The sequence below is a fragment of the Mustela nigripes genome, chromosome 6 (assembly GCF_022355385.1).
Source record: "Mustela nigripes isolate SB6536 chromosome 6, MUSNIG.SB6536, whole genome shotgun sequence".
Classification (NCBI taxonomy): domain Eukaryota; kingdom Metazoa; phylum Chordata; class Mammalia; order Carnivora; family Mustelidae; genus Mustela; species Mustela nigripes.
In genome coordinates, this window is record NC_081562.1 from 50,244,553 (window position 1) to 50,270,164 (window position 25,612).

Here is a 25,612-nt window from a genome sequence, read left to right on the forward strand (position 1 = left end):
CCCAGGATCGAGTCCCGCATCAGGCTCCCAGCTCCACGGGGAGTCTGCTTCTCCCTCTGACCTTCTCCTCGCTCATGCTCTCTCTCTCACTGTCAATTGCCATCTTGTTATTGTGAGGCCTCAGCTGCCTAATTTAAAATGTCCCCACCTGAAACGAACTTAAACCCATTTACTCCATTTCTGACGTTAGTGTGTCATCTTTGTGACGTAAGTTGCCAAATGGTCAAAAAATAACTCCAGGCACGCACTCTGGGTTGCCTAAAGAATGAGCAAATTAGAACCAGTTTCTCCATGTTCTTGCATTGAGTGGGACTCAACCTGCTCCGACATCCTATAGGTCAGTGTTTATTTTCATCTGGACTGAAGTTGCAACTGAAACTTCCCACAGTCCCCTGGGTTCTGGGCAGCTGGTTCCAGGTACTAGAGAGTTGTTACTTTCCACAACTCCCATGAAGAGCTGATGGCCAAACCCAGGATGCTTGGTGACCACTGACAAGGTAGGCCTCCTGCTTGCCCTATAAGGGAGAACAATAAAGGGCCAGGGTCTTTCCCCTGGCATAAACACCCACCCTGAATGACCAGCAGAGTGCCCAGTGGCAGCTGATACTTAACTATGCCAAGGTCTACTAATCAAAGGACTCATCTAGAATTTTATCCAGAATATAGTAGGAGGCACAGTCTACAAAGCACATATAATCTATCTAATAACACCCTATCTATCAAAGCCAGCTCTGAAGGGTGCTGGTAGATCATAGTGTAGAAAAATTTCAACTTTTGACCTCAGCCTCCACCCTGCACGTATCCTTGGGCCCCCCCCAGCCTCCACCCTGCACTGTATCCTCAGGCCTCTCCTAGCAGCTCGATAGCAGCTTATCACAACCTGAGTGGCCCCCACAAATAGAAACCTGTAAGGAGTTTGCAAACCATCAAGCGAATTACTGAAGCTTGATGTGGAGGAGTCTCAGCTGTCACTAGAAACTTGAGTGTAGGAGCCAGGGTGGCTCGGTCAGTCGGGCGTCTGACTCTTGGTTTCAGCTAGCATCATGGTCTCAGGGTCCTGAGATTGGGCCCTGTGTCGGGGCCTCTGTGCTCCTTCCCCACCCACATGTGCACACTCCCTCTCTCTCTCTCTCTCGCTCTCACTCTCTCTCAAATAAATAAATATATAAAATCTTTAAAAATTATATATGTACGTATATATACACTTGAGTGTAATATTGAGTATCTTTCTATCCTAAGAGGTTGATTTAAACATTGTAGGGTATGGTAGACAGTCTTTAATTCTCTGTGTGTAGCCTGTTAGATGTAGAGGATTGCGGAAGGGGAAGTGACCGGTGCATTCCAAAAGCCTGCTCTGTGGCAGAAATGAAGTAAGTGCTGGTAGGAGAGGACACATCGCTTCATACCTTACTTTATAGACCTTTCATTTTATGTTCCTTGTAATTGTTCACTGTACACACAGATAATTGAATTGTTAACTCAAGCTTTTCTTTTCCTCCTTATTTCAGGGTTTCATGTCATAAACGAACAGCTGCTCATTGCAGAAATGCGACTGTGTCAACCTTTAGCTATGATGCAGTCTGTCTGTAAAAGCTGACTGTTTAGTTAAAGTAGCTACTGGACCATTTCATTGTATCCTTGGGTACAGAAATGAAACTGCTCCCTAACCCTTCACAGCTCCCGGGCTCAAGGAATAAAACAAGAAATGCCCAAGAACTTTAAGCATGTCATAAGCAAATACAACACTTTGAAGTCTGAGACAGTGTATTTGTAATCCTGACAGTCCAAACACCCTGCCGTGTCAAAGGTGTCCCATGACATGGTGCGGGCCAGTGCTGTAGGCAGACCCTGTTAACAGACCATTTCCTTCATGCCGGTGTGAAACAGGGAAGATCAGTTCATGGCCGTGTAGCAGCCTGGTCTGTTCTCCTGAAACGTACTTGACATGGCTCTTCCTCTCTAGAGCAGAGTTCAGAGAACCATTCAAACCTGCACTTCAGTATCTGGGAATTCATCCACAGGATTGACGTTTTAAGATACGATCAGTGGAATAATGTGGAAAGGATTCTAGATTTCCAAGCCAGCTTCTCTAAGCCCCACTTAACCACAGATACGTTAAAGTTTGCTCCAACCCTGAGTAAGATCTTCTTTGTATTGAAAGTTAGCTTGCTTGGGAAGGCCTGGAAATAGGAATGGGTTGTCCCAGTCTCTGTGGTCACATGACTCTCTCCTCTCACAGGTATTTAGGGCACTCTAAGGAAGTGCAGGGCAAGCCCTGTGCTAGGCATGGACACAGGCTAAAGGGCTCGAGGTCCAGCTGGGCGGGTCACTCCCTGATTTAAAACATAGGTCATTAGGCAGTGGACCCCTCCCCCAACACTAATGACGGCCACATCCCTGTTTTAGAATGTAATATCTTACGAAGGAGAATCTACCTCCCCAAATAATTCCTGAGACATAATGCTTTAATGATGATGTCTTGAGTTTATTTTATGTATGAATATATGTGTCTTATTACTTTGCTTTTTATTCCCCTCCAAAGAAACCAATTATGACTCCTTGGCATTTATTGCAGATGAGCAAGAAAGTTCCGGAGCCATTATTTACACTGTGGAGCTCAAGCGCTATGGGGGGCCCCTTGGCATCACAATTTCAGGAACTGAAGAACCCTTTGATCCTATAATCATTTCAAGCCTCACTAAAGGGGGATTAGCTGAAAGGTAAGATTTCAAGAAACTGCTACAATTACCTGGGTCTGGGCTGGGTTTTCTTCCTCACAGCTTCAGAGAATACATGCTCCCCTCCCCTGCTTGGTTACCTGTTAACTTTTTCACATCTGCACAAAGGATCGATCCTAGAGCTTGAGAACTGTCAGTCAGAGCTCCAACTTGACTTCGAGGGGCATCTTACAGGCGGTAAAAGATGTCATGGGCTTAACATTGATATTACTCTCCGGAAATGTCTATGCTTGACCACAGTGGACTGGAGGTGGATTTATATCATGTCCGTTTTGAGAGGAGGAGACTGAAGTTCAGGGAGGTTAAAAGGCTTGTCCAGTTCAATTCAGCAAACATTTACTGAGCCTGTATTACCTGACAGGTTCTGGGCTTGGCTGCTTTGTTTTCCAAAGAGGATGACACAGGCTTTGTCTTCAAAGATTTGGGGAGACAAAGCACAGTGACCCATCTTCATAATGTGATTTAGAATGTCCATTAGTTCTTTTGGCCAAGATGCACGCCCACCCCCAACCCCCATTCAATCGCCTTTCTCTCTGAGACACATGGTGGTGCATATTCCAAACCTTCCCTTCAGTAATCTAGCTCAAGAATGCACACACTTCATGCTGACGCAGATAATGGTTTGCAAAACAGAGCTGTAGCACTGCAGAATCTTGGAGCTGCAAGACCCCCTGGAAATCAGCTCATCCAAGATCTTCATCTGCTGAAAGAGGGCACTGAGGCAGCTGAGAAAGGGTTACCCTGTTGGGGAGTCATATTAACAGAGACACCTATGATGGGGTATTCTTCAGATATCCTCCTCTCCTAGCTTCCTCTGTTAGGGAGACCATCCTAGGTATCTCTATCAGGGAGACAACAAGAAAAGTTTCATGTTGATCCAGTTTGGCAACCTACTGGTCAGGTGTTCCCTGGCTTACAACCTAGTTTTCTAAACTGGAGATCCTTTATGAACGAGTGAAGTGATCTTTTCCCTTTATCCCGAAGAAAATCTATTCTTTGAGAGTAGGTGCTTGGGTGGATGTGGTCAGCAGTCCCTCGTAACCACTGTGACCCCATGTCACCTGTTACCCCAGGTGCTGCTGCCACTACCCCAGAGGCAAGCTGCTGTCAGCGCACTCAGCCACAGGCAGCCCGGTGAGGTGGCCTCATTCCTTCACTCACTGTCCTGCACACTAAGCCAGGACAAGAGGCTGGTACTTGGGACTCCCCTTCGATAGCCTGTAACCCGGCTGGAGAGATCGGAGTTTTTAGACCATCCCTGAGTGTCCCAGCCCGAATGTCCCACTCAGGGCTCCCAAAGATAGGTATGGTGAACAGCAGAGCTATAAATTCCAGCCTGCCTGCTCAGAATTGGGTGAGGATGGAAAGAAAAGAGCAAAGGCCAAGGGTCTATTAGTTCGTTGATCAAGAAATTTTCTTTTTCGGGGCGCCTGGGTGGCTCAGTGGGTTAAGCCTCTACCTTCGGCTCAGGTCATGATCCCAGGGGCCTGGGATCGAGTCCCGCATCGGGCTCTCTGCTCAGCAGGGAGCCTGCTTCTCCTCATCTCTCTCTCTCTGTCTGTCTCTCTGCCTATTTGTGATCTCTCTCTCTGTCAAATAAATAAATAAAATCTTTAAAAAAAAAAAAAAGAAATTTTCTTTTTCCACATTTCAAGCAGTGGGCCAAGCCCTTTACATATGTTTTCCTATTTAATCCTCAAGCCCCCATTATAGTGACATAGGCAAGTGATACCCAGAGAGGTTAAAATAAGAAATCCGGGTCACTCGAGAGGGGCAGAGTTGGATTCAAACGTAGCACGAATTGATTCTCTGAGCCTTTTCAATCCTTAGAATGACCAACAGAGGGATCCTGCCATACCAGGGTCTGAGGGAGGTCCCCATCTCTCTGATCCTCACTTCTGGTGAGCTAGGGTCATGGTTGTGTTCAACCCGTAATTTACAGTTAAATCTGTGCAAAGAAGCAGTGCTCCATCCCAAGTATCACTGCATTTACTGTCCAGCATTGTTTATTTCCTTGGGATTTTATAAAAAGATTTATTTATTTATTTGACAGACGGAGATCACATGTAGGCAGAGAGGCAGGCAGAGAGAGAAGGGGAAGCAGGCTCCCGGTTGAGCAGAGAGCCTGATGCAGGGCTGGATCCCAGGACCCTGGGACCATGACTTGAGCCAAAAGCAGAGGCTTTAACCCACTGAGCCACTTGGGATTTTTTAAGAGGGTTACTAAATGCCTCTGATTTCTTAGCATTCAAAAAGCACAGCAAGTCCATTTTACACCCTAATTAAAACAATTTTTCTAATTTTATTTGAAACTAAAAAGTTATTCACAAAAGATGCAGTTATCTTGTAACATTGCCCAGGAGAAAGCAAGAAGTGGCTTCTAGAGACCCTTGCCAAGGCTTTATTATCATGAATGTATAAAGTATGGCAGGGGATTTCTATTCAGTGGCACACAGGGATTTTTCTACCTTTCCTATTACTATTTGGTGTTTCAGAACTGGCGCCATCCACATAGGAGACCGAATCCTGGCTATCAACAGCAGCAGCTTGAAAGGAAAGCCTCTGAGTGAAGCCATCCATTTGTTACAGATGGCAGGAGAAACTGTCACCTTGAAAATTAAGAAACAGACAGATGGTGAGTAGGTTGAGAGCCACAGTTATGGATTTTCAGTGCATTTCTATCCCTCTGTATCTTTCTAGGGAAGACGAGTCTCCAGAGGGAGGATTAGAATATCTTCTTATTACCCTCAGACTTAAACTCCTTCTCTGTCTTTGCAGCCCAATCAGCATCCAGTCCCAAGAAATTCCCCATGGCTAGCCACCTGAGTGACCTGGGAGATGTGGAGGAGGACCCCTCTCCAGGGCAGAAGCCAGGCAAGCTCTCCGACACATACCCATCCACTGTGCCCAGTGTGGACAGTGCGGTGGACTCGTGGGACAGCTCTGGGATAGACAGCAGCTATGGGAATCAAGGTACGTCTGAGCCTCGGGGAACAGAGAGGGCTTACAGCTGAAGCCTGTGCTCCTCAAAGATCTACCCTCTGCTCTTTGGGGAGAAAACAAGTTCTTTATTTATTTTACTTGTGTCTGCTTCAGTGCAACTGGGGGGGGGATGGTTGTTGAATATGGTGACCTTGCATTTTCTCCTCCTTAATACTGATAAGTCCTGAACATTTATCAAACACTAGCGAGCCCGCATTAGGTCTGCTGATGTCTGAGTGTTCAATTCAGAGCTTGTCCTTCCTGCTTAGATTAATAGGAGGCAAACCATACAATAAAGTGGTTCACCAAAGACAGGCCCCTTTCTTACTTTTGTAAGCAGGCTTTCCACAAAGATGGATTGGGGAGTGCCGCAGGTGTGCTTTGAGAGGTGAGCCGATGATCTGTGACCCCATTTATTCCTGCCTCCTCCTGACTTTTAGTAGAAACTTATACAGGTTTGCTGAGTACCCACGATGAGAGAGTTGTGACCACAATACATAAAAGTATAGAGTAGATTTTTCTTTACAGGCATCAGCCTCATGTGAAGAAGTATAACCTACATTAGAAGTTAAACCTCACGGGGTGCCTGGGTGGCTCAGTGCGTTAAAGCCTCTGCCTTCGGCTCAGGTCATGATCCCGGGGTCCTGGGATTGAGCCCCACGTCGGGCTCTCTGCTTAGCAGGGAGCCTGCTTCCTCCTCTCTCTCTGCCTGTCTCTCTGCCTACTTGTGATTTCTGTCAGATAAATAAATTTAAAAAAAAAAAAAAAAGCTAAACCTCACCACAGAACGTAAACACACAAAAAGTATTAGACTGAATGCAGACTAATAAACTAAAAGCTTCTTTTAAACATCTGTCTCCTTCCAATGATACCTGACATCAAAAGAAAAGTGTGTCAGAAATTCTTTGTATTTCTCCTGTATGGGATTGAGATGTGATTGCCCCCCTCTGGATCTCCAGTGAAAATATCCCTCAAGAAAAGGATGTTCCAGATTGCCCATGTGTGCCTAGAGAATATTTGAATTCCAGGTCAAGCCACAGCTGCTTACCTACCTGAAGGTGGACGGACTGGGCAGGAGTGTTGACTGGGGGCATCCTGGCCATCTTCACATGTGCCGAAAGTGGGTGGGGCATGAGCTACATAGAGGATTTTGTTTAGAAGCAAAATATAACAGATTCACCATAAAGACGATAGCATAAAGCCTTCCAAATACTCATCATCTCTTAGACCTTGCAATTCCATTCTAGGACTTTATCCTGAGGAAATAATTATACCAGAGACAGAGAGACAAACACGTTGTTTCCCACGTTGCTTGCAATGCCTAAATATTAGTGAACCAAAAATATCAAGTGACAGGACATTAAAGTTAGGGAATCTGTACAAAAAGAAAAAAAAAAAAAAGAGTTTACCTTCTCTTTTTTGCCTGGTATAAATCCCAGCCTCCAAATCCCTTTTCTGCTCTGATTTAAGTCAGTTGGAGAATAAAATACATAAACCAGAAGTTTGGGGGTTGCTTTGCAACTTAGTTAATTAACCGCTTTTTGGAAGGCTCTGTAACCAGTTCACTCTGTTTCTGGTTCTGCTAGTTTTCTTCTCTCACCTTGCCTTCGCCTAGGTCACTCTTTGTCAAGTCCCACGAATAGGGGACAAGGAAAAGGAATGATATTTCAAAAACCATCAAGTAATTGCTTGTTAGAGATGATACTGGAATACACACACACACACACACACACACACACACACACACACACACACACACACTGGGATTTATTATTATACTGGAGAAAATATTTTGAAGACCCAAAATAAAATTAGAGCTTTTGTTTATCTGGTAATTAGTGTTTCTAAGTCATAATATCTTGTGACAAGTTGGCTGTGCCACCAGATAACTTGTCTATCAATTTGTCATTGATCAAATTCTTGATTTCTCATTGCCTATGAGTTGAGGAGCCACCAGAGGTCTCTGATAAAAGACAAAAGTCAGATTCTATCAGAGTAGAACTCCGAGGTTTGTTTATTAATGTGCTTGCTTATTTATTGCTGCTTAATTTGGAGACTTTCTTGTTAGAAAGATTTTTCTTTTGTAAGGATGTTACTGATTTTAATGAGTTCTGCCCATAAGGTAATCTGTAAGAACTTAAGTTACTCTCAGGGCTGCCTGCCTGACTCAGTCAGTGGATCGAGCTACACTTGACCTTGGGGTCATGAGTTTGAGCCCCACATCGAGTGTAGAGAATACTTAAAATGACTAAATACATTTAAAAACTAAAAAAAAAAAATAATAATTTGAAAGAAAGAACTTAGCTACTCTGACCTTTTATACCATAGGATGAGAACCCTGATTAGCACACTAAATATAGAGCCTTTCCCACATGAATATAAAATGAAGAACCATTTATTATTCATGAGGCTTTTGAAAATTTGAATTCCTAGACAGAGAATAGTAGTCATAATAATATTAAATTGGGCATCAATAAGTTAGAAATCTTCATGAAGATAAAGAGAAAAGATGGCAATTGTAAGAGAATCGAAGTCCTCCAGGACGATGAAAACCCAGTAACAATACCTCATCTTTGTAAAATAGCCCATCCCAAGCACCCATCTCAGTTCTCATATGGAATGTGGATGTCGAAAGGCTGGTTGATCACAGGAGCTCAGTGTTAGCAGAGAGTTTGGAAGTCAGGTTGCTTGCGGACGCCAGCGCCCATGGGGACCAGGTGCTCCCTGAAGGCTGAGACAGTCTCCCCACCCCACACCAGGAGCCCAAAGTTCTCACTTGTATTGAGTGGAAATCTCTCTGCTTGTAGCTCCTGCCTATTAGTCTCCATTCTACCCTCAAGGTCGTTCAGAACTAGACTAAAGCCTCTTCCCCTTGACAGCCCTTCAGGTAACTGAAAGAGAGCCCTCATGCCTCTCTGAAGTCATTCCGTCTCCAAGCAAAATTGCCCCAGGTCCTTAACAGTTCCTCACATAAAACTTACTTTTGAGTATCTTTATCATCCTGAAGGCCTCTCTTCTGAGTATATTCAAGTTTAACTCCCTACTTATTAAAATGTAGCGCTCAGAAAGAAAGGTTATACAACAGTCTGACAGCCCAGAGCAACTCAAGCCTGTCACCTTCATCACTGAGAATTTCAGACCCTATGAAAGTAGCCTACCTACCTTGACAGAATTGTAGTGGTTGAATCCTGTCACTCATTTTGTGCTTATTGCTTACCAAGTTCTCAAAGTCCAGCTTTTTTTTTTTTAACTTGTGTTATTAGGTTAAACCAAGTCTTTCCAGATTACGTGAACGACACTGACTTTTTTAAAAGCAAGGCATGTGGGGTGCCTGGGTGGCTCAGTGGGTTAAGCCTCTGCCTTCAGCTCAGGTCATGGTCTCAGGGTCCTGGGATAGAGCCCCACGCTGGGAATCTCTGCTCAGCAGGGAGCCTGCTTCCATCTCCACCTGCCTTTCTGCCTACTTATGATCTCTCTCTCTTTCTCTCTCTGTTAAATAAATAAAATCTTTTATAAATAAATAAATAAAAGCAAGACACAGAACCACACTTTTTTCCTCGTCAAATACTATGTTGTGACATGTTCATGATCTCTTCAACCTGTGGCTCCAGCCTGTCAGGGACTCTACCATATACCATCTACCAGGAAGATCTTGCCCATTCTTATCACACCGTGTGGTCCACTATAGCTGTCCCATTGCCAGCAAGCTATCACACCTCTGTGATGCTCATCTTCCTCTTGGGTCCAATGTCTCTGTAGCCACATTCCTTATTGTTCTCTGCTGCTTCTCCAAATGTCAAATCTGCCCCATTCATTCATTCAACAAATATGTAATGGCTGGCGCAATAGAAGGCCAGTGGATCTACAAAGATCAGCTAAAGAGTTGTGGTCCCTATTCTCACGGAAGACGTAAGCCAGTTGAAGGGCCAGACAATTACCAAGTACCTACAGTGCAAACTATTAGTTAATGCATAGAGAAATAGAATGGAGTGACCCAAGCTGGGGGGTATGGTGGGTGTTTACGGAAGTCTCATGCTGGGATGACTCTCAATTCTACTGCGCAACTCTAGGATGCAAAACATTTCTCCTCTGCCTCTGGGTCAGCTTCTTCTCCTCCCATTCTCCTGACCCTTAGACCTATACCCTTCTGCTTTATCAAAATCTTATGCTTTGGACCCCTTCTGTCTGTCTTATTCCTCTTTCTATTATTTTTTAAAGATTTTATTTATTTATTTATTTATTTATTTATTTATTTATTTATGGGGGACAGAGAGAGAGAGGGAAGCAGAGTCAGAGGTAGCAGGGAGCCCAAAACAGGACTCAATCCCAGGACCTCAGGATCAGAACCTGAGCTGAAGGCAGACGCTTAACTGACTGAGCCACCCAGGCAACCCTTTATTCCTCTTTTTAACTCAGAAAACCCTTTCCTTGGATTTAGCAAAGATCATTCAATACAAGGGAGACTGACAGTTTGCTGGTACCTGGACTCTGTCATTCTCATGGATGGTGTAGCTCTTTTGGTGTCTGTAATTCTTGACTATCAACTCAGGTAGCTATGTTTTCTGTCTTATCCCACATTAAGCTTTAGATATTTCTCTCTTTTCAGTTCACTTTTTTCAGCTTTATTAAGGTATCATTGACAGCGTGTACAATGTGATGATTATGATATGCACACACATTGTGAAACGATTACCACCATCAAGTTGATGAACACACCCATCAACTTCATAGTTGCCATTTGTGTGTGGGTGTGTGTGGGTGTGTGTGGTGAGAATGCTTAAGATCTACCTGTTTAAGGGCGCCTGGGTGGCTCAGTGGGTTGAAGTCTCTGCCTTTAGCTCAGATCATGATCTCAGGGTCCTGGGATCGAGCCCCACATTGGGCTCTCTGCTCAGCAGGGGGCCTGCCCCCTCCTCTCTCTGCCTGCCTCTCTGCCTGCTTGAGATCTCTGTCTGTCAAATAAGTAAATAAAATCTTAAAAAAAAAAAAAACTACTTGCTTAGCACTTTTCAAGTACACAATACAATCTTATTTTAATCTATAGTCACCATGCTCACTTTAGATTACCAGAACTCATTCATCTTATAAATGAAACTATATGCCATTAGACCAACATTCTCCCACTCCCCGGCCCCAGACACATTCTACTTTCTGTTTCTAAGAGCTGAGTTTGACTTTTTTTTTTTAATTTAGGTTTTACATATAACTAAGTTAATATAGTATTTGTCTTTCTGTCTCTCACTTATTTCACTTAACATAATATTGTCCAGGTTCATCTGTGTCATTGCAAATAAGATTTCCTTCACTTTTCTGGCTGAATAATTTTCTGATGTGTATATATTACTACATTTCTTTATTCATTCATCTGTCAATGGCACTTAGGTTGTTTCTGTGTCTTGACTATTGTGAATAATGCCACAGTTCTATCTCTTCAAGATACCTACTCTATTTCCTTTCAATGTATATATATGCAGAAGTAGGATTGCTGGATCCATTTTGAGGTCATTCTTATCATTTTTATTTTCTCAGGGAAAAAATGTATTTCATACAGGTTTTCAAATATATTTGCACACAGTTAAGGAATTTGTTTCTTTTTATTTTCTTAGTTTCTAGAATTATATCCTGAATATTGTTCCATATTTGGTACATTTGTGTTTTTATTCTTTTTACCCATGAGTATACTGGTAATAGTTTATTTTTATTTAGTGTTTTTCCAAAGAGATGACCCTTGAATGTATTTATCAGTTCTATTCTTGTTTTCTAAAATAAATTTTTGCTTTTAATTTGATTAACTTTCTTCTTAGATTTTCTGTTTGTAACTAGAATTTGATGCATAATTTATCTATTTCCGTGCTTCCTTGTAGTTTTCATAAAGATAATGATGACTGAGAAGAGGCCAACATTATGGAAGTGTTGAATCACTATTTGTACACCTGCAACTAATATTACACTAGAATTTAAATTAGAACTTACAAGAAAAAAAAGAGACATCAATATGTACAAAGAGCCCGACTTCTCCTTAATGTAGTTAAGGCATACAACATAGTACATAAAGAGAGTAACAGAGCAAGACCCCTAGCAGTATTCTCGCCATTGGTGACCAGGGTGGGTGTGGGGGCTTTTATTTTTCTCCTTAATCTCCCTTCTGATCTCTACAAGCTCATGTTTTATCTCCTTCTTTCATGTTGGCTTGTCCAGGTTTCCATGAGCTCTTATATATCTGCTTTGATCTCTTGCTTTATAGAGATGATAGTTTCAGTGTATATTTTTAACATTTTGTGATGATCTGTTTGGTCATATTTATCATTTGCTCTGGGGCAGTCTTTTGCTCATGAGTATCCATCATCTATTGCTTTGTTTTCCTGTTCCTTCTCTCCTTTTTTTTTTTATATTAACTTGGTATACATCTTATGCTAGTTCTTTTAGAATTAATGTGCATCTTTGAATGAGATGACTTCTTTCTAAATTGGATGTTTGAAAGGAGTTCTGAGACAGAAGAGCCTAACTTTGTGCTCCAGACTAGCAAAAATTACCCCGCAGCTCACAGTAACCTGTGATGAGTGCATTCTTCCTCAGCCCAGAGACATAACTGTAGGCTGCCAACAATACAGAATTCTTCTCTGCTAGCCTGCCTCTCTGACAGATTGCTTCCTGAAGTGGTGGTATATCTGTAGGTGTTGTCTTTTGCCCACCTCCCTGGCTTTACCCTAATATACTAGTCCTGGGAGCTTGCTGCCACCAGCCTATAAGATCCATTCCAGTGTTGCAAACAAAGCATTGTTGTTTTGCTTTATGCCATGGCCCCTGCTTTGAAAGACTGGGCCCTCTCTGAAATTGCTGGTTATAGGTGTCTCCTCTTGGCTTTTTATCACTGCCTCCCACCTCCTTTTTGACTAGTGGAATTTGGTCACTTTTTCTTATGTATTTATGGTTTGAGCTTCTAGTTTTGCTAAAAATGTAGGTTATGTTACTTGTCAACCCTTCCTGTTTTGAGGTGATTTCTAGAGAAGGTAAAAAGGCTCTGCCTTTTTATTTTTTTTTATTTTATTTATTTTTTTTTAATTTAAAGATTTTATTTATTTATTTGACAGAGAGAGATCACAAGTAGGCAGAGAGGCAGGCAGAGAGAGAGAGAGAGAGAGAGAGAGAGAGAAGCAGGCTCCCTGCTGAGCAGAGAGCCCGATGCGGGACTCGATCCCAGGACTCTGAGATCATGACCTGAGCCGAAGGCAGCGGCTTAACCCACTGAGCCACCCAGGCGCCCGGCTCTGCCTTTTTATTTTTTATTTATTTTTTATTTTTTATTTTTATTTTTTTTTTAATTTATTTAGTCAGAGAGAGAGAGCGAGAGTGAGCACAGGCAGGCAGAGTGGCAGGCAGAGTCAGAGGGAGAAGCAGGCTCCCCATGGAGCAAGGAGCCCGATGTGGGACTCGATCCCAGGACGCCGGGATCATGACCTGAGCCGAAGGCAGCTGCTTAACCAACTGAGCCACCCAGGCATCCCCGGCTCTGCCTTTTTAAAACAATACTCTCATTTAAACACTTTGAGTATTTCTTGGCTAGAACAATTACAAATAGTTAACATAAATGTATGATGTGATTTTCTCATTCTTAACAAAACTGGATTTTTAGGAAACAAGTTTGGCAGGGAATTATCTGGTGTGCTTTCCTGTACTAAAATTGGCTTCCAAAAATGAAAGTAATGGCAGGAGCTACAGTCCCAAAATTGTAGAGTTGACGACTGAATTCCAAAACCATTCTCTGATTTCCAAATTTTATGAATATGAACCAACATTGTTTAGTTTGCTTTTTAAAACTAATACAGAGTGTGAATTAAGAGCTACAAGTATAAGATGTTAACTTTCACAATGTTGTTGTACGGAAAACCCAATAGTACAATGTTGGAATATGAGAATTTTACAGGTATCTGAAGTATGGTTACCCTCAAAATAAAAATCACTGTACCAAGATTCCATATGCTATTAGAAGTGCCAACATTTGTGAAGACCTATTTTCCATAACACTAACAAACAAAACTAACCATTACTCTCAGTGAAAGGACTCTAGATTGAATTTTATACCTTGTATCAGTGTGCTTTGGCTGCTATAACAAAGTACCAGAAACTGGATGGCCTAAACAATAGAAATTCATTTTCCACTGCCTGGAAGGCTAGAAATCCAAGATCAAGGTATCCGGTGTAGTTTCTCCTCAGGTCTGTTTCCTTGGTTTGCAAACCATGGGTTGCCTTCTCCCTTCCTCATATGCCCTTTCTTCTGCGTGTGCTCATCCATGGTATCTCTCATGGGTGTCCAAATTGTCTCTTCTTATAAGGACACCAGTCAGATTGAACTATGGCCCCACCTTATAACCTCATTTAACCTTAATTACCTCTTTAAAGGCTCTATCTTTAAATACAGTCACATTGATGGCTAGGGCATCAACATATGAACTTAGGTGCAGGTATGATACAGTCCATAACACACCTCACCTTATGAGGATAAAAACAGATATCGAAACCTAGATTGAAAGAAGGAAAGAAGGAAGGAAGGAAAAAGGGAGGGAAAAACAGAAAGGTTTCCAATTCTAAATAAAAGGAGTAATTTCTTAGGAAATACATTTTTTTTAATTATATCTGTCTCTCAAGGTGTTTCTTTTATAAATTTTGAATTTAAAATCTAGCTCATCCCTGCATTTTAATTTTATGTGCTCACACCACCATTCAGTAAAAACCATTCTGTTTCTGACGGTCGGTTTTTCTTATATGTGGGCTGCCTCACTGATTCCATTCCTCCCATGGCTTTTAAGTTCGACTCCCTGTGAAAAAGGATATTCCTCAGAACTTCTGAACTCTGAATTCTCAGCTATCGCAAGCAGCTTGTCTTCACTTAATTTCTGTCAGACATGTCTTGTTTTACATTATGCCGGCGTCCTCCACCTGCACCAGGGAGGGTGGCGTTCACCTGCATATGAAAGAAAATACAAATGATGGTGTCGAAGTAGGGTTAGTTATTTTTCTCCCACTGTAGCAAAGAGGCAGGCGAGGCAGGTGGTCCCCACAGTGTCATCAGGACCCAGCCTCTCCTGCCTCCAGCTTCACATCTCTCCTGTCTCTCCATTCACTGTCACTGCCTGTTGTACAGGCTGCCTTGAGGCCCACAGACTTGAGCAATGGAAGGCAGAAAGGGCCTACAGTGACCCCCCGGCTGGATACAGACTGGCCCCTCAGAGGACCCGCCTCAAGATATCCGTAGGCCCTAACTGACCAATGGGCTACTTCCAACGAGGCACAGTCACTAAAATAAAGGGAGAATTCCGTGTGTCCCAAACCTCCTCACCTTCCCCCCTTTAAAAGGAGCCCCCACCCACAAGTCCCCAGCAGTCCCCAGGGAGAGCAGACAGCCTCTCCCTTGCAATGTATTCAATACACCTCTATCTCCTTTGTTCCGAGTATAAATCCTTTTACTACCCACACCACCCAGTTGTCCCCCCCAACATTTGGGGGCCCCTCATCCGACACCCAATCAGGAGAGACACCACATAGACACCACACCTTTGATACAAAACTTCCATTAGGCCTGAAATATTTACTTCCTCACCAGCTCCTTACTTTGAGTATATTACCATCAATGATCTTAAAAAAAAGAAACCTAAATTTAATCTTGCCACTCAAAAACAAACACACAAAACCCTCTGGATGGTTCTCTGTTGTTTTAGGATAACATCAAAGATGCTTAGTTTAAATCAGAGTTTTTTGGTAATCTAGTTCCCAATCGCTTTATCAGTCTCATTTCCAGATAGTTCTTTCCAGTACCTTTGCATCTACACACCCTGAGCTGGTCACTCCTCACCGGCAAGCTTTACTCTTTGGTACCACACAGCACTGGGTCTGTTCATCAGTATGTTAATATCTTCATCAATTTATTCACCACCTTTACCCATTCTAAATCAGTGGAGAAGTACAAATGGAGTTGGCTGTATATTAAAAGACCAGCTATTTTTGTTTTTTGGAGAGGCGGGTTTTTGTTTAATTTTTTTTGTTTGTTTGTTTCTGGAAAATCTGGCTTGGACATGCAGCCAGAATCAGTTCTTATCTCTGTCCTCCCAATCCAAGTCTAGATGCTAGGATTTAAATGAGGAAGAAGTCAGATCTACAAACTGTCTCCCAGCTAACTGTATTCCAACATATCAGTTGGTTTGAATTAGCTAAATAGAACTGAATACTCTAATATTATAGTGACTTAAATCATTTAAAAAAAAAAAAACACACAAACAAACAAACAAAAAAAAAAAACGGGCATTTCAGAGCTGGCATATAGCTCTCCAGGGTCCTCAAAGACCCATGCTCTTCCATATTTCTTCTTTATTGTGCCCAGCACTTGGCTTCCATCTTCGGGCTTACCACATGACCCAGGGTGGCTACAGAGCACCAGCTATTTCATCTACATCCCAGGCAGCAGGAAAGAGCAGGAAACTGCAGGAAAGAGCAGGAAATAAAAGTAATGGGCACCTGTATTTATTAAAACCTCTTTATGTGTTGAGAGTTTATGTATGTTATTCTCAATCCTCATGTCAGTATGTGTGGTTATCCCTCATTTTACAATGAGGTGAGTTGGCCACAGCTACAGAGCAAAGAAGTGGCAAAACTGGGATTTGAACTCATGTCTCTGAGTCAGTCCCTGTGCCAGCATGGCGTGATTGGGACCCAGGTTTTTTTTTTTAATTAACATATAATGTATTATTAGCCCCGGGGCAGACCCAGGTCTTTTAAGCTTACACCTAACCAAAGAATATTTGAAATTTTCCCCCTCTTCAGGCCCTTCTTTGTTATAATACAATAATCATTTAATATTGTTTAATAACACAAGGCATCCTTGGTGTAGACAGACAGACTTTTCAAGACAGGCGTTTCCCGAGTAACGAACAATTCTGCACATCTGCTCAAGGCCATCCTTCCACTTTTTTGCCCACTAAGAAGTACTTGCAAACAACAGTTGGAAGGAAAATCGAAAAGTTAATCTGTCCCGTTTAAAACATGTTAGAATTTCCCCAGGGAACTGATCGGTCAAACGGGCTAATGCCTACCAGAAAAGGGTACTGTCCCGAGGACACCACCATTTACAATTTGTCTCCCTTGGCAAGTTGAAGGCTAGTTAAGGCAAGTGAGGTGCAGTCTTCCCCTAACTTTTTTCGTATCACAAAATGTAAGACTTCGCTTATTTGATGGGTTGGTTTATCTGGTTGGGAAGGAGAAAATGGATAGCCTGTGGAAAAGAAGTCAGGAGAAGTGGTGTCACATGTAGTCACTCCTCTTTAAGAAGAGACCTGTGTGTTTCCTTAATTCAACACTTTTGACAGAAAACAGCACAATTTCTTCCCAAAGGGCTAGCCATCCTTCTGTCGTTACCCAGGAAGAAAATGAGATACCAAACTGTAAGTATTTTCTCTGTGCCAAGAACTCCTAATGCTTGGGATCCTAAAACAGAAGGTTCACAGAAGGTTCTTGCAGCTGTGGGCATTCCTCTGCATTCTTGAGATCAAGTTCTTTTGAGCAGAGCGTTATCCTTTGGGTATCCTGTTTCCTCCGTGCTCCGTGTTAGTAAGGATGGCATTGTAGGTTCTAACTAATGGAGGAAAAGTGAGTAAGACGAAACGGGGATACCGTGGTGACCGTCATCTTATGTGATCCGCTCGTTTCATTTCATGTGAAAATGGTGGCCAAGGCCTGTTCGCTGTATTAACTATTTTGGCTTTTCTGTGGGTTTCTTGTTTGTCTTTTGTCTTAACAGTTTTTAAACACAGTAGGAAATACGTATTATATTGAAACCCAGTACACACATGTAAACACATACAGACATACATGTATGCGTGCGCGCGCACACAAACACACACACACAGAGTGGGTCACAACCCAAAATGGTGGATGGAGCCGTGTATCACAATTACAGAACACACTGTGGAGACAGACCTGCTTGTAAGCCCCTGCTCTCCTATTTAAACCTCCCAAAATAATTTTGAAAAACCACATACCCCATCAATGTCATCTCGTTTTTTTTCTCCCCAAATTTAAATACTTGCAAAGACTATAATTTCCAGTTGGTTGTTAATATGCCGTGACTATATATTTGTCAAAATCTGGAACCACGGATTTAGTTCAAATTTATGGAAAATGTCCGTTATATGACCCAGTTGCCAAAGCCGTTCCTCCCTGCCTCACCCATCCAGCTAATCAGATTTAACTTCCTGTCAGAAAGGAAGTCAGTCTCCATTTTGCAATTCAAATAAACATAACAATGTGCCCACCTCCCACCCAACAACTGTTTTGAATTCTAACTCTGAGATGCAGAGAGACAGGCGGATGATGGAAAGGGAGAGCCTTGCCAGGAGTCTGTGCCTGGTTGAATTAAGGCGCTGCTCTCGGGAGGCCTTCTCGCAGGAGCAAGGCTTTCCCAAATTATGCCTCGATTTGACAACTGGGGGGTTTTGCATCCTAGGGCCAAGCTCCTTCCAAAGGTTTGAGATGGTAAAGAAATATGGCTTTCATTTGTAAAGTGACAGAAAAACAACTGTGAAGGGGGAAGTAAGAAGGGAGAGCCAACAGATCTCAGAACCCTGGTCCTTTTCAGTGGGGTTGATTTGGGGAAGATGTGCTTAAGAAACTTGAGGGTCTAAGAACTGATGCTCCCAAGGTTATGACTGGAAACTGCCACCCCCCACCGGGGAGAGATTGCAGATACCCCTACATACTTGAACCACTGTTCTAAGCCTTTAGTACGCTCATATGTAAGAGGCAAATAATAATAGTACTACCTTCGAAGACGTGAGGAAGAATAAATAAATGCAAATCAAGCACTCAGTGAAGTTTCAGGTGCGTCAGTACCCACTCTGTGATCCCTATTGTTATTGCTGTCACCATTCTTATTCCACCCCTTTTCTACTAACAGTGTCACTTCTCAGTGGTGAGTCATCCTCGGGCCCATCCCTAACATTTGTGGGCCTCAGCTCCACAGAGCCAGGCTCCATCCACACCCCTGCAACCAGCAACTTCTTAGTCACTGGTTGGACCAGTGGGTTGGACCTGAACTCACATCTGGGTGGCAAATTCCACTCTCTAAAGGACAGACTTGGGTAAGAAGCCCTCATACGTCCTGTAGGTGGACACAGGGTATCTGGGCAAGAAGCTCAGGGTTCTGACTTTCCAGAACTTGCTCCCGGCAGGTCCAGCGCAGTGGGCTCTCCCACGTAGGTCTGAAGGTCTTACCTTAGAGCTGTTGTTGGCATCAGCTAACAGGACGTGTGTGAACGTGTGTTGCATGTAAGACTTGAGTATTATCTCGATGGCCTTTCTGAGCCCAAATTCAGTCAAGGTCATCTGCTTTGAGTGAGCTAATGGAAATTGCAGAAAAAGACAAATTAGCAAACAGAAGGTGACACCTGATTTTTGTTTCAGGCTCTAGCTTTCAGGCCTCAGGCTACAACTTCAACACTTACGAGTGGAGGGGTCCGAAACAGAGAGGCAGCCTGTCCCCAGTCACTAAGCCGCGAAGCCAGACCTACCCAGATGTGGGGCTGAATAATGAAGACTGGGACCGGTCCACAGTCAGTGGGTAAGGTTTTCATCAACTGCTGCCTGTCCACACTGCGGCCATTAGCCCAGACCTGACTCTCTCCACTTCTGATGGCACCTATCGCTAGTATCAGAAGCATGACAGGAACCCCTGTCATCACCCCACCGGCCCGTGGCAGGGTTCCGCGACCAGTGCCTGCCCAACAGGAGCCTGGGCATCACCCCACAGCACGGCAAGAATTCAGTTTCCCTTCATGAAAACAATAGTAGCACACGGGAAGATCTGTGTCTGTAAACCCTGTCCTCACTCTCGGACTAGTCTCCTCTCTTTTTCTTTTAGGATTTTGTTCCTTACCAAAATATATCAAGGAAATTGATAAAAATTGATAGCTCTTAGATGATCTACACTGATATTTATACGTGAGAAAACATTTTTCTGTTGAAATTTGGCTTGTCTTTCAGCAGGCAGAGCAGCCGGAAGCTCTTCCCCCAGGGCGCCATGTTGATGTGGTTCATGGGGCCGTGGCTTGGAACACGCAGATTCTGTTAGTGAGACCGTGGTCCTTCCCTCGGTTCTGTGTAGATGCTTTGCCTTTCCGAAAGCAGCCTCACTTGGAGATGACGGCTGAAGAAAGCCAGATCCAAAAAGAATCTCCCACTTTTTGGGTGTGTGAGAGAGGAAAGAGAGAGATTCTGGGATTATATCTGGAAAGTTCTCACCCTGGACTGTGCTTTCTGATGACAGTTTTACAGGGGCTCCCGACAGTTCAGAGGCTGAGCAAGAGGAGAACTTCTGGTCCCAAGCGCTGGAGGATTTGGAAACCTGTGGACAGTCAGGAATTCTGAGAGAACTCGAGGTAGCCTTGGTCCTGCTACTTACTTTTATTGTTTCTACATTCATTTTTTTTTTTTTTTTGGTCCTTTTGAGTTTGCATTTATCACATCAGTTCATTTAAAAGCTTTAACCCCTTTCCACAGGAGAAAGCTGACAGGCGTGTGTCTTTGAGAAACATGACTCTCTTGGTAGCTACCTTTTATGTTTATATTTTTGCTTGTGAAGCTGCCTTCCCTGCCCCCTCGCCTTCTGGACAGCAATTTGATTTTATTCAGTGCAGTTGGAAGTATTGATTTCCCCATCTCCACCCCCTACCCCGAGCTTACTGACTTGTGGCTTCTGCCATCGCTCCGTGCTAACCTTGACTGTCCCTGTTTGCCACTGAGTCACTGGGGAGGGAGCTAAGCCCCCCAGCCGTGGCGCATCTCATTCTCTGAGCTGCTTTAGAAAGGTTTCTTTGGCATGTTTTCATTTGTACCTGGTATAGCAATTAATTTGATCGTGAAGAGGAACATAAGAGGAAATTTTATTTTATTTTGTTTTGTTTTGCCCTTAAAGTAGATGACAATGCAGCTGGTGAAAAAGGCCAGTCTGTGTGAAAAGCAGCCAAAATATTACACAGTGCTTTGCTGGTAATTGCAAATCCTGACTCCGTATTAACTTAGTGTGAATTCTAGGAGTTGTGGCGAGATGGAACATAATAGCTGGACTCCTGGTGAGTTCTTTAATCAAAGCCATGAATTTGCTGACGATATTCACTCTTTGGTCTAGGAGGTCCTGGACTGTTTCCTTTTATGTTCTTTTAAATTTTCTGAGCTGTAAAAAATAGAGTGGCAAAAGTCTCATTTTTATTTTGATGTCATTTGAGGTCCCCGAGTCACCATAAGGAATGTGAATGGCATAAGTGGGTGAAATTGCAATTCTAAAACGAATACTCATCTTTATATTATTTTGCTTCTCAATTGCATGTGTGGATATTTGATGTGATTCTAATGTTTGTGAATCCGCAAAGAGAATTATGAAGGAAAATATTAGTTTGAATTTATAAATATCGTAGTATTACCTGGCATGAACTGAAACTTCAGAGCACAGTTGAAGAGCCTGGAGATGGATACTGCTATAAAACTTAAACAAAGACATTAGCAATTGATTCAGGCAACTTTCAAAACGAGTAAAATGCTTAAGTATCAGCTGGCTTATTTAAACTTTTACCACTTCCTATATGTAGAATGATTAGGAGAAGAGGCCCCAACTGGATAATGAGCTCAATTCACAATTCTTGAATATATACTTGCTTTTGAAAGCATGTTTGGCTCATATGCCTTCTTTGCTTTGCATTTTGATATTTCTCTTTTAAAGAAGCAGCCATTCTTCTAATAACTTCTTTTACAGCAGGCAAAACAAAGGTGATGTAAAAAGTAACACAGTGAGGTTGGGTTTTCACCCAGAGGTTGAGTTATCTAATGAAAACGACATCTGTGAGCATAGAAGTTACATTGCAATGGCCTAGAAACTATTTCTAACATAGCTTCGGGCAGGTGTGGCCCTTGAAATTATAACACCAGAAAGGAAGTGGGTTGAATTTATAAGCCAAAAGGAAATTAAAGCCCTCAACAAGGAAGAATGATTGGCAAATCTGTAAATTAGAGTCTTACTTATACTTGTATTGCAAAGACAATTCATTTACTAGTTTAAATGAACTGATGGCTTGATTGTAAATGTTACGACACAAAAAATATTATTGGAGCAGGTTTCCTGCATATGAAATTTACGTCCAGTATTAAAAGTTACAGCGTACTATAACCATCATAAGTGTAGAAGATTAGCTGAGATAAAGAATGATTATAACTGAAATGGAAATGAAAACTATACTAGGCATTCTCCCCATTAGCTAGCAATTATTTAGATTCAACTTTAACACTGAAAAATGTATAGTTTTAACGAAAGAGAAAATTTCAAACTAAGACATTGGACAAGTTACTTAATCTGTCTTATCAGATATTTATTCTTCTGTAAAATAAGGAGATTATAATGATTCATGATTATAGGGCACTTAACATAGAACATAGCACTTAATAATTGTTCAAAAGAAATTATTATTTTTGCCATTTTTATTAATGAGCACGGCCTTAACTATTTTTTTTTGTTTAATATAGGGAGAAGGCTTAACTAAATATCAGATAGAAAGCCCTTGAATTTATCCCGCTAAGTTAATGTATATCAGTTGTCTCACTGATAATTTGGGGGAGAGGATTATAGCTATAAATTTTGAATTGTGCAAAATGTGAACAGGCAATAGATAATCCTGAAGTGAAAACAAATCTTAGATAATTTAAAAAATAATTATTTTAAGCTTTATTTTAGTTTTTATATTTGTGTTTTAATTTTTATACTCCTTTGTAGTAACTCAGTTGAAGTTCACTTTAAACAAAGCAATCAAGCTGTGCTTTGAAATCTTACTTCCATCAGAACTCTTTCTAGGTTTGAAACTTCTGTAGTGGCCAAGACTCACACCAGCATCTCTCTACTGTAATAATGAAGTATTTTACTTCCAACATGTTTCCCACTGGTCCCATGACAAATGAATATAAAAAATAGATGTTAACAAAACCGATAATTTGTCTAAGTAGGTAAAAACCATAGACGAATGGTCACCACTGCAAGAAAATAGTCACTGGGTGCTGTCACTTATAGTGGACAGAGAAATGCTTTCGGTGAGTTAAGTGCCATAAAATAAAGGATGTCCCACGACCCCAAACAAAGCCAGTAGTCAAAAGCTTTCCATCTTAAAAAGGATTTAACTGAAATAAACCATAATATGGATAATCCATTTGGTTTATTTTTTTTAATCTCCTAAAAAGTCAATTTTATATGTTTCAACCTAATACTTGACTGAGAAACAATCCAGCCTGGTAGCAAGAATAAGCGTTCTGGAATCAGTGTGAGGGCTGCAGTCCTGGACTGCTGGGCAGCTTGCTTACCTTTTCCAGGCATCCCTTTCCATGATGGAGGTGGGGAGGTATGATAACTCTAATTCATATCTTAGAGACTCATCACAAGTATTAAATGACCTTTTATAGACACATAGATGTGGTACTGAGCACAATAACTGGTCTAGTCAGAATATTGATGAAATAACTGGTTTTGTTCCTTTTTCACTGGAGTCGTAGGTATACGTGAATGTGTGCCCATACTTGGCTACAAGTCAAAGATCTTATTACTGATGTGTGTGTAGCCAAACACCAGGTGACTTGGAATTACAAAATCTTAGAGTGATAACAAATGAGAACTCGATCACTTTGCAGTGTTCCCTCCTAATCAGTAACTTTAGATGGTGCCCTTGGCTCATTTACTACCTGGGTGACCTTGGGTAGGTAAGTCAGCCTTAGTTTCCGCACCTACAAATTGGGAGTCACAACAGTGGCCATCTCAAAGTTGTTGTGTGGCTTAAATGAGCGAACCCAAGGACTCAAGAAATGACACTCTACTACTGTCAGCATCAGCATGAATGTAAACCATCAGCTCACAGTGTAGCCAGCAGCACAGATGCAGAGTTTGTTTTCTGGTCCTTTGACCTCAGACGGACTCACCAGTGCTGGTTTGCCATCGTTCAACCATCCTACCAAGGAGGGTGGAGCTGCCTTACAGACATGTTTTCAGAATTTTAGCATTTCCTAACCATGAGAAATGAACATCCTCAACATGACATTAATTTCAGATGCTTTTTAAGATTCACTTCTAAGATTCAGTCCTATTTGGGGTCTTATCTTGCCTTTCCTTGCATATGAATTTATTTGACCTGAGCCAAAAGCAGGCACTTAACCCACTGAGCCACCCAGTTGTCCCACACATGAACATATTTGAAACTGAACAAACCTCCCAGTTCACTGGTAAAATCCAATCCAGGTTTCCCAGCTTTCGAGCAAAGGGTTGAATCCAGCAGCACAATGAATGATTACTCTTTGGCCTTTGAGGATCTCCCACAAAGACTATATCTAAAAAATGGGGACCTACACCAAATGGTGTGGAGATCTAGCTGGTTCTACAAGCTTCTGAGGCCAGTAGCCAAAGGAAAGACCCTTTACCAGTGGTAGGCCATCCTCATTGGCTATTGCCTCTCTCTCAATAGCCCTGTTTTAGCCCATTGTTACCTCTAGGTGGGGCTAGAGGCAGCATTGCCAAAGAGGCTGCCTAGTTTCATTCAAAAAGTCCTTGGTCCATTTCTGTAAGATATATTGAAGTTGCTTCATGAATCCCATCTTTAGAGCCCACTCAGTGGAAAGTTAATGCTTGAAATGTAGTTTGCAGTAAGCAAATGTTAGAGCTTTTCAATTTGCCTCAAAACTGCCAGGGGTGGTATTTGATTAAATAAACCCAGTGGCTTAAGTACTTAAATTGGATTTGAGATGTGCATTATAAAAGTCACTTGGAAAGCATTTTCCCAGACTTTCATAGGTCAGTTAGTACGTCCATTCTCCGGCCTTTGGTTGTGCCCCGAAGAGACTGTATTTTGACTGGGCAGAAGGAGAAATGTGCTTAGTGTCAAACAACCAAACCCTTTCCTCAGTCCACGGCTTAATTGTTTCTGAAAATTGTCAATGCCACAGGCGACAATCATGTCGGGAAGCACGATGAGTCTGAATCATGAGGCCCCATCACCTCGCAGTCAGCTGGGGCGACAGGCCAGCTTCCAGGAACGGAGCAGCTCACGGCCACACTATAGCCAAACAACTCGGAGCAACACCCTACCCACAGATGTGGGCAGGAAGTCTGTCCCCCTGAGAAAAATGAAACAAGAAATCAAGGAGATCATGTCCCCGACTCCTGTGGAGCTGCACAAGGTCAGGATGCTGTCTTCCCTTTCCTTCTTCCCTTTTAGTGGCCATTCTGCCCTGTGTGAGTGCCTGGGTGCAAACATGGGAATGACGCTCTACCAAGGGCTCGGCCAGGGACAGAAGCCAGAGCCTAAAGGCCGATCATCGGAGACTCTGTTCTCCAAATGTGATCTTCGGGAGGTTGTCCGGTAGAGCAGGGACAATTTGCTTTGGGGCAGTGAATTTACTAAAAGTTGATTTATGGCCAGACTCTTCTTCGAAAAGGGGGAGACTTCAGGATCCTATGGAGTTTAGATGAACTGGTTTGTCATTCCAATCTCTTTGGAAGTGGGAGAAGGATTTTCTAAGTGTCCTACACTCATAGCTTCATTGAAAATGAGTTTCGGGTTCAGTGTAGGAGTGCTTACTCTTTAATCTGCCGAGTTTAAACAAGGCAGATGTAAGAATCCTGGGGTGAGGAGAGCAGTGGTCAGGGGATGTCTCTGATTTTTTTCCATGGAACTAATGTTTTATTTTTAGTTAATACATAAGGATGTATAGACAGCCATAATCTCACCCCACTTTTCTTGAGAACCAAGACCCTCTCTGTAGTTGATACTCTGTTAACGAGTAATCAGTTATGATTACCCAGAAAAAGCAAGTAAATGTTGGATTGA

The 25,612-nt window shown here is 42.4% G+C and overlaps 1 protein-coding gene across 5 annotated transcripts in view; it reads left to right on the forward strand.

Annotated features, from left to right (window-relative positions):
* GRIP1 (glutamate receptor interacting protein 1) overlaps positions 1-25,612 on the forward strand; it is a 672,623-nt gene that overhangs the window by 629,318 nt on the left and 17,693 nt on the right. For 4 of the 5 annotated variants that reach the window (XM_059402529.1, XM_059402524.1, XM_059402526.1 and 1 more), the window contains 7 exons: positions 2,576-2,720; positions 5,234-5,373; positions 5,517-5,711; positions 19,170-19,326; positions 20,032-20,143; positions 20,265-20,309; positions 24,729-24,962. In XM_059402529.1, the coding sequence (XP_059258512.1) occupies positions 2,576-2,720; positions 5,234-5,373; positions 5,517-5,711; positions 19,170-19,326; positions 20,032-20,143; positions 20,265-20,309; positions 24,729-24,962 (1,028 nt within the window). The remainder of the gene's footprint in view (positions 1-2,575; positions 2,721-5,233; positions 5,374-5,516; positions 5,712-19,169; positions 19,327-20,031; positions 20,144-20,264; positions 20,310-24,728; positions 24,963-25,612) is intronic. The other variant, XM_059402527.1, reaches the window with a different exon arrangement.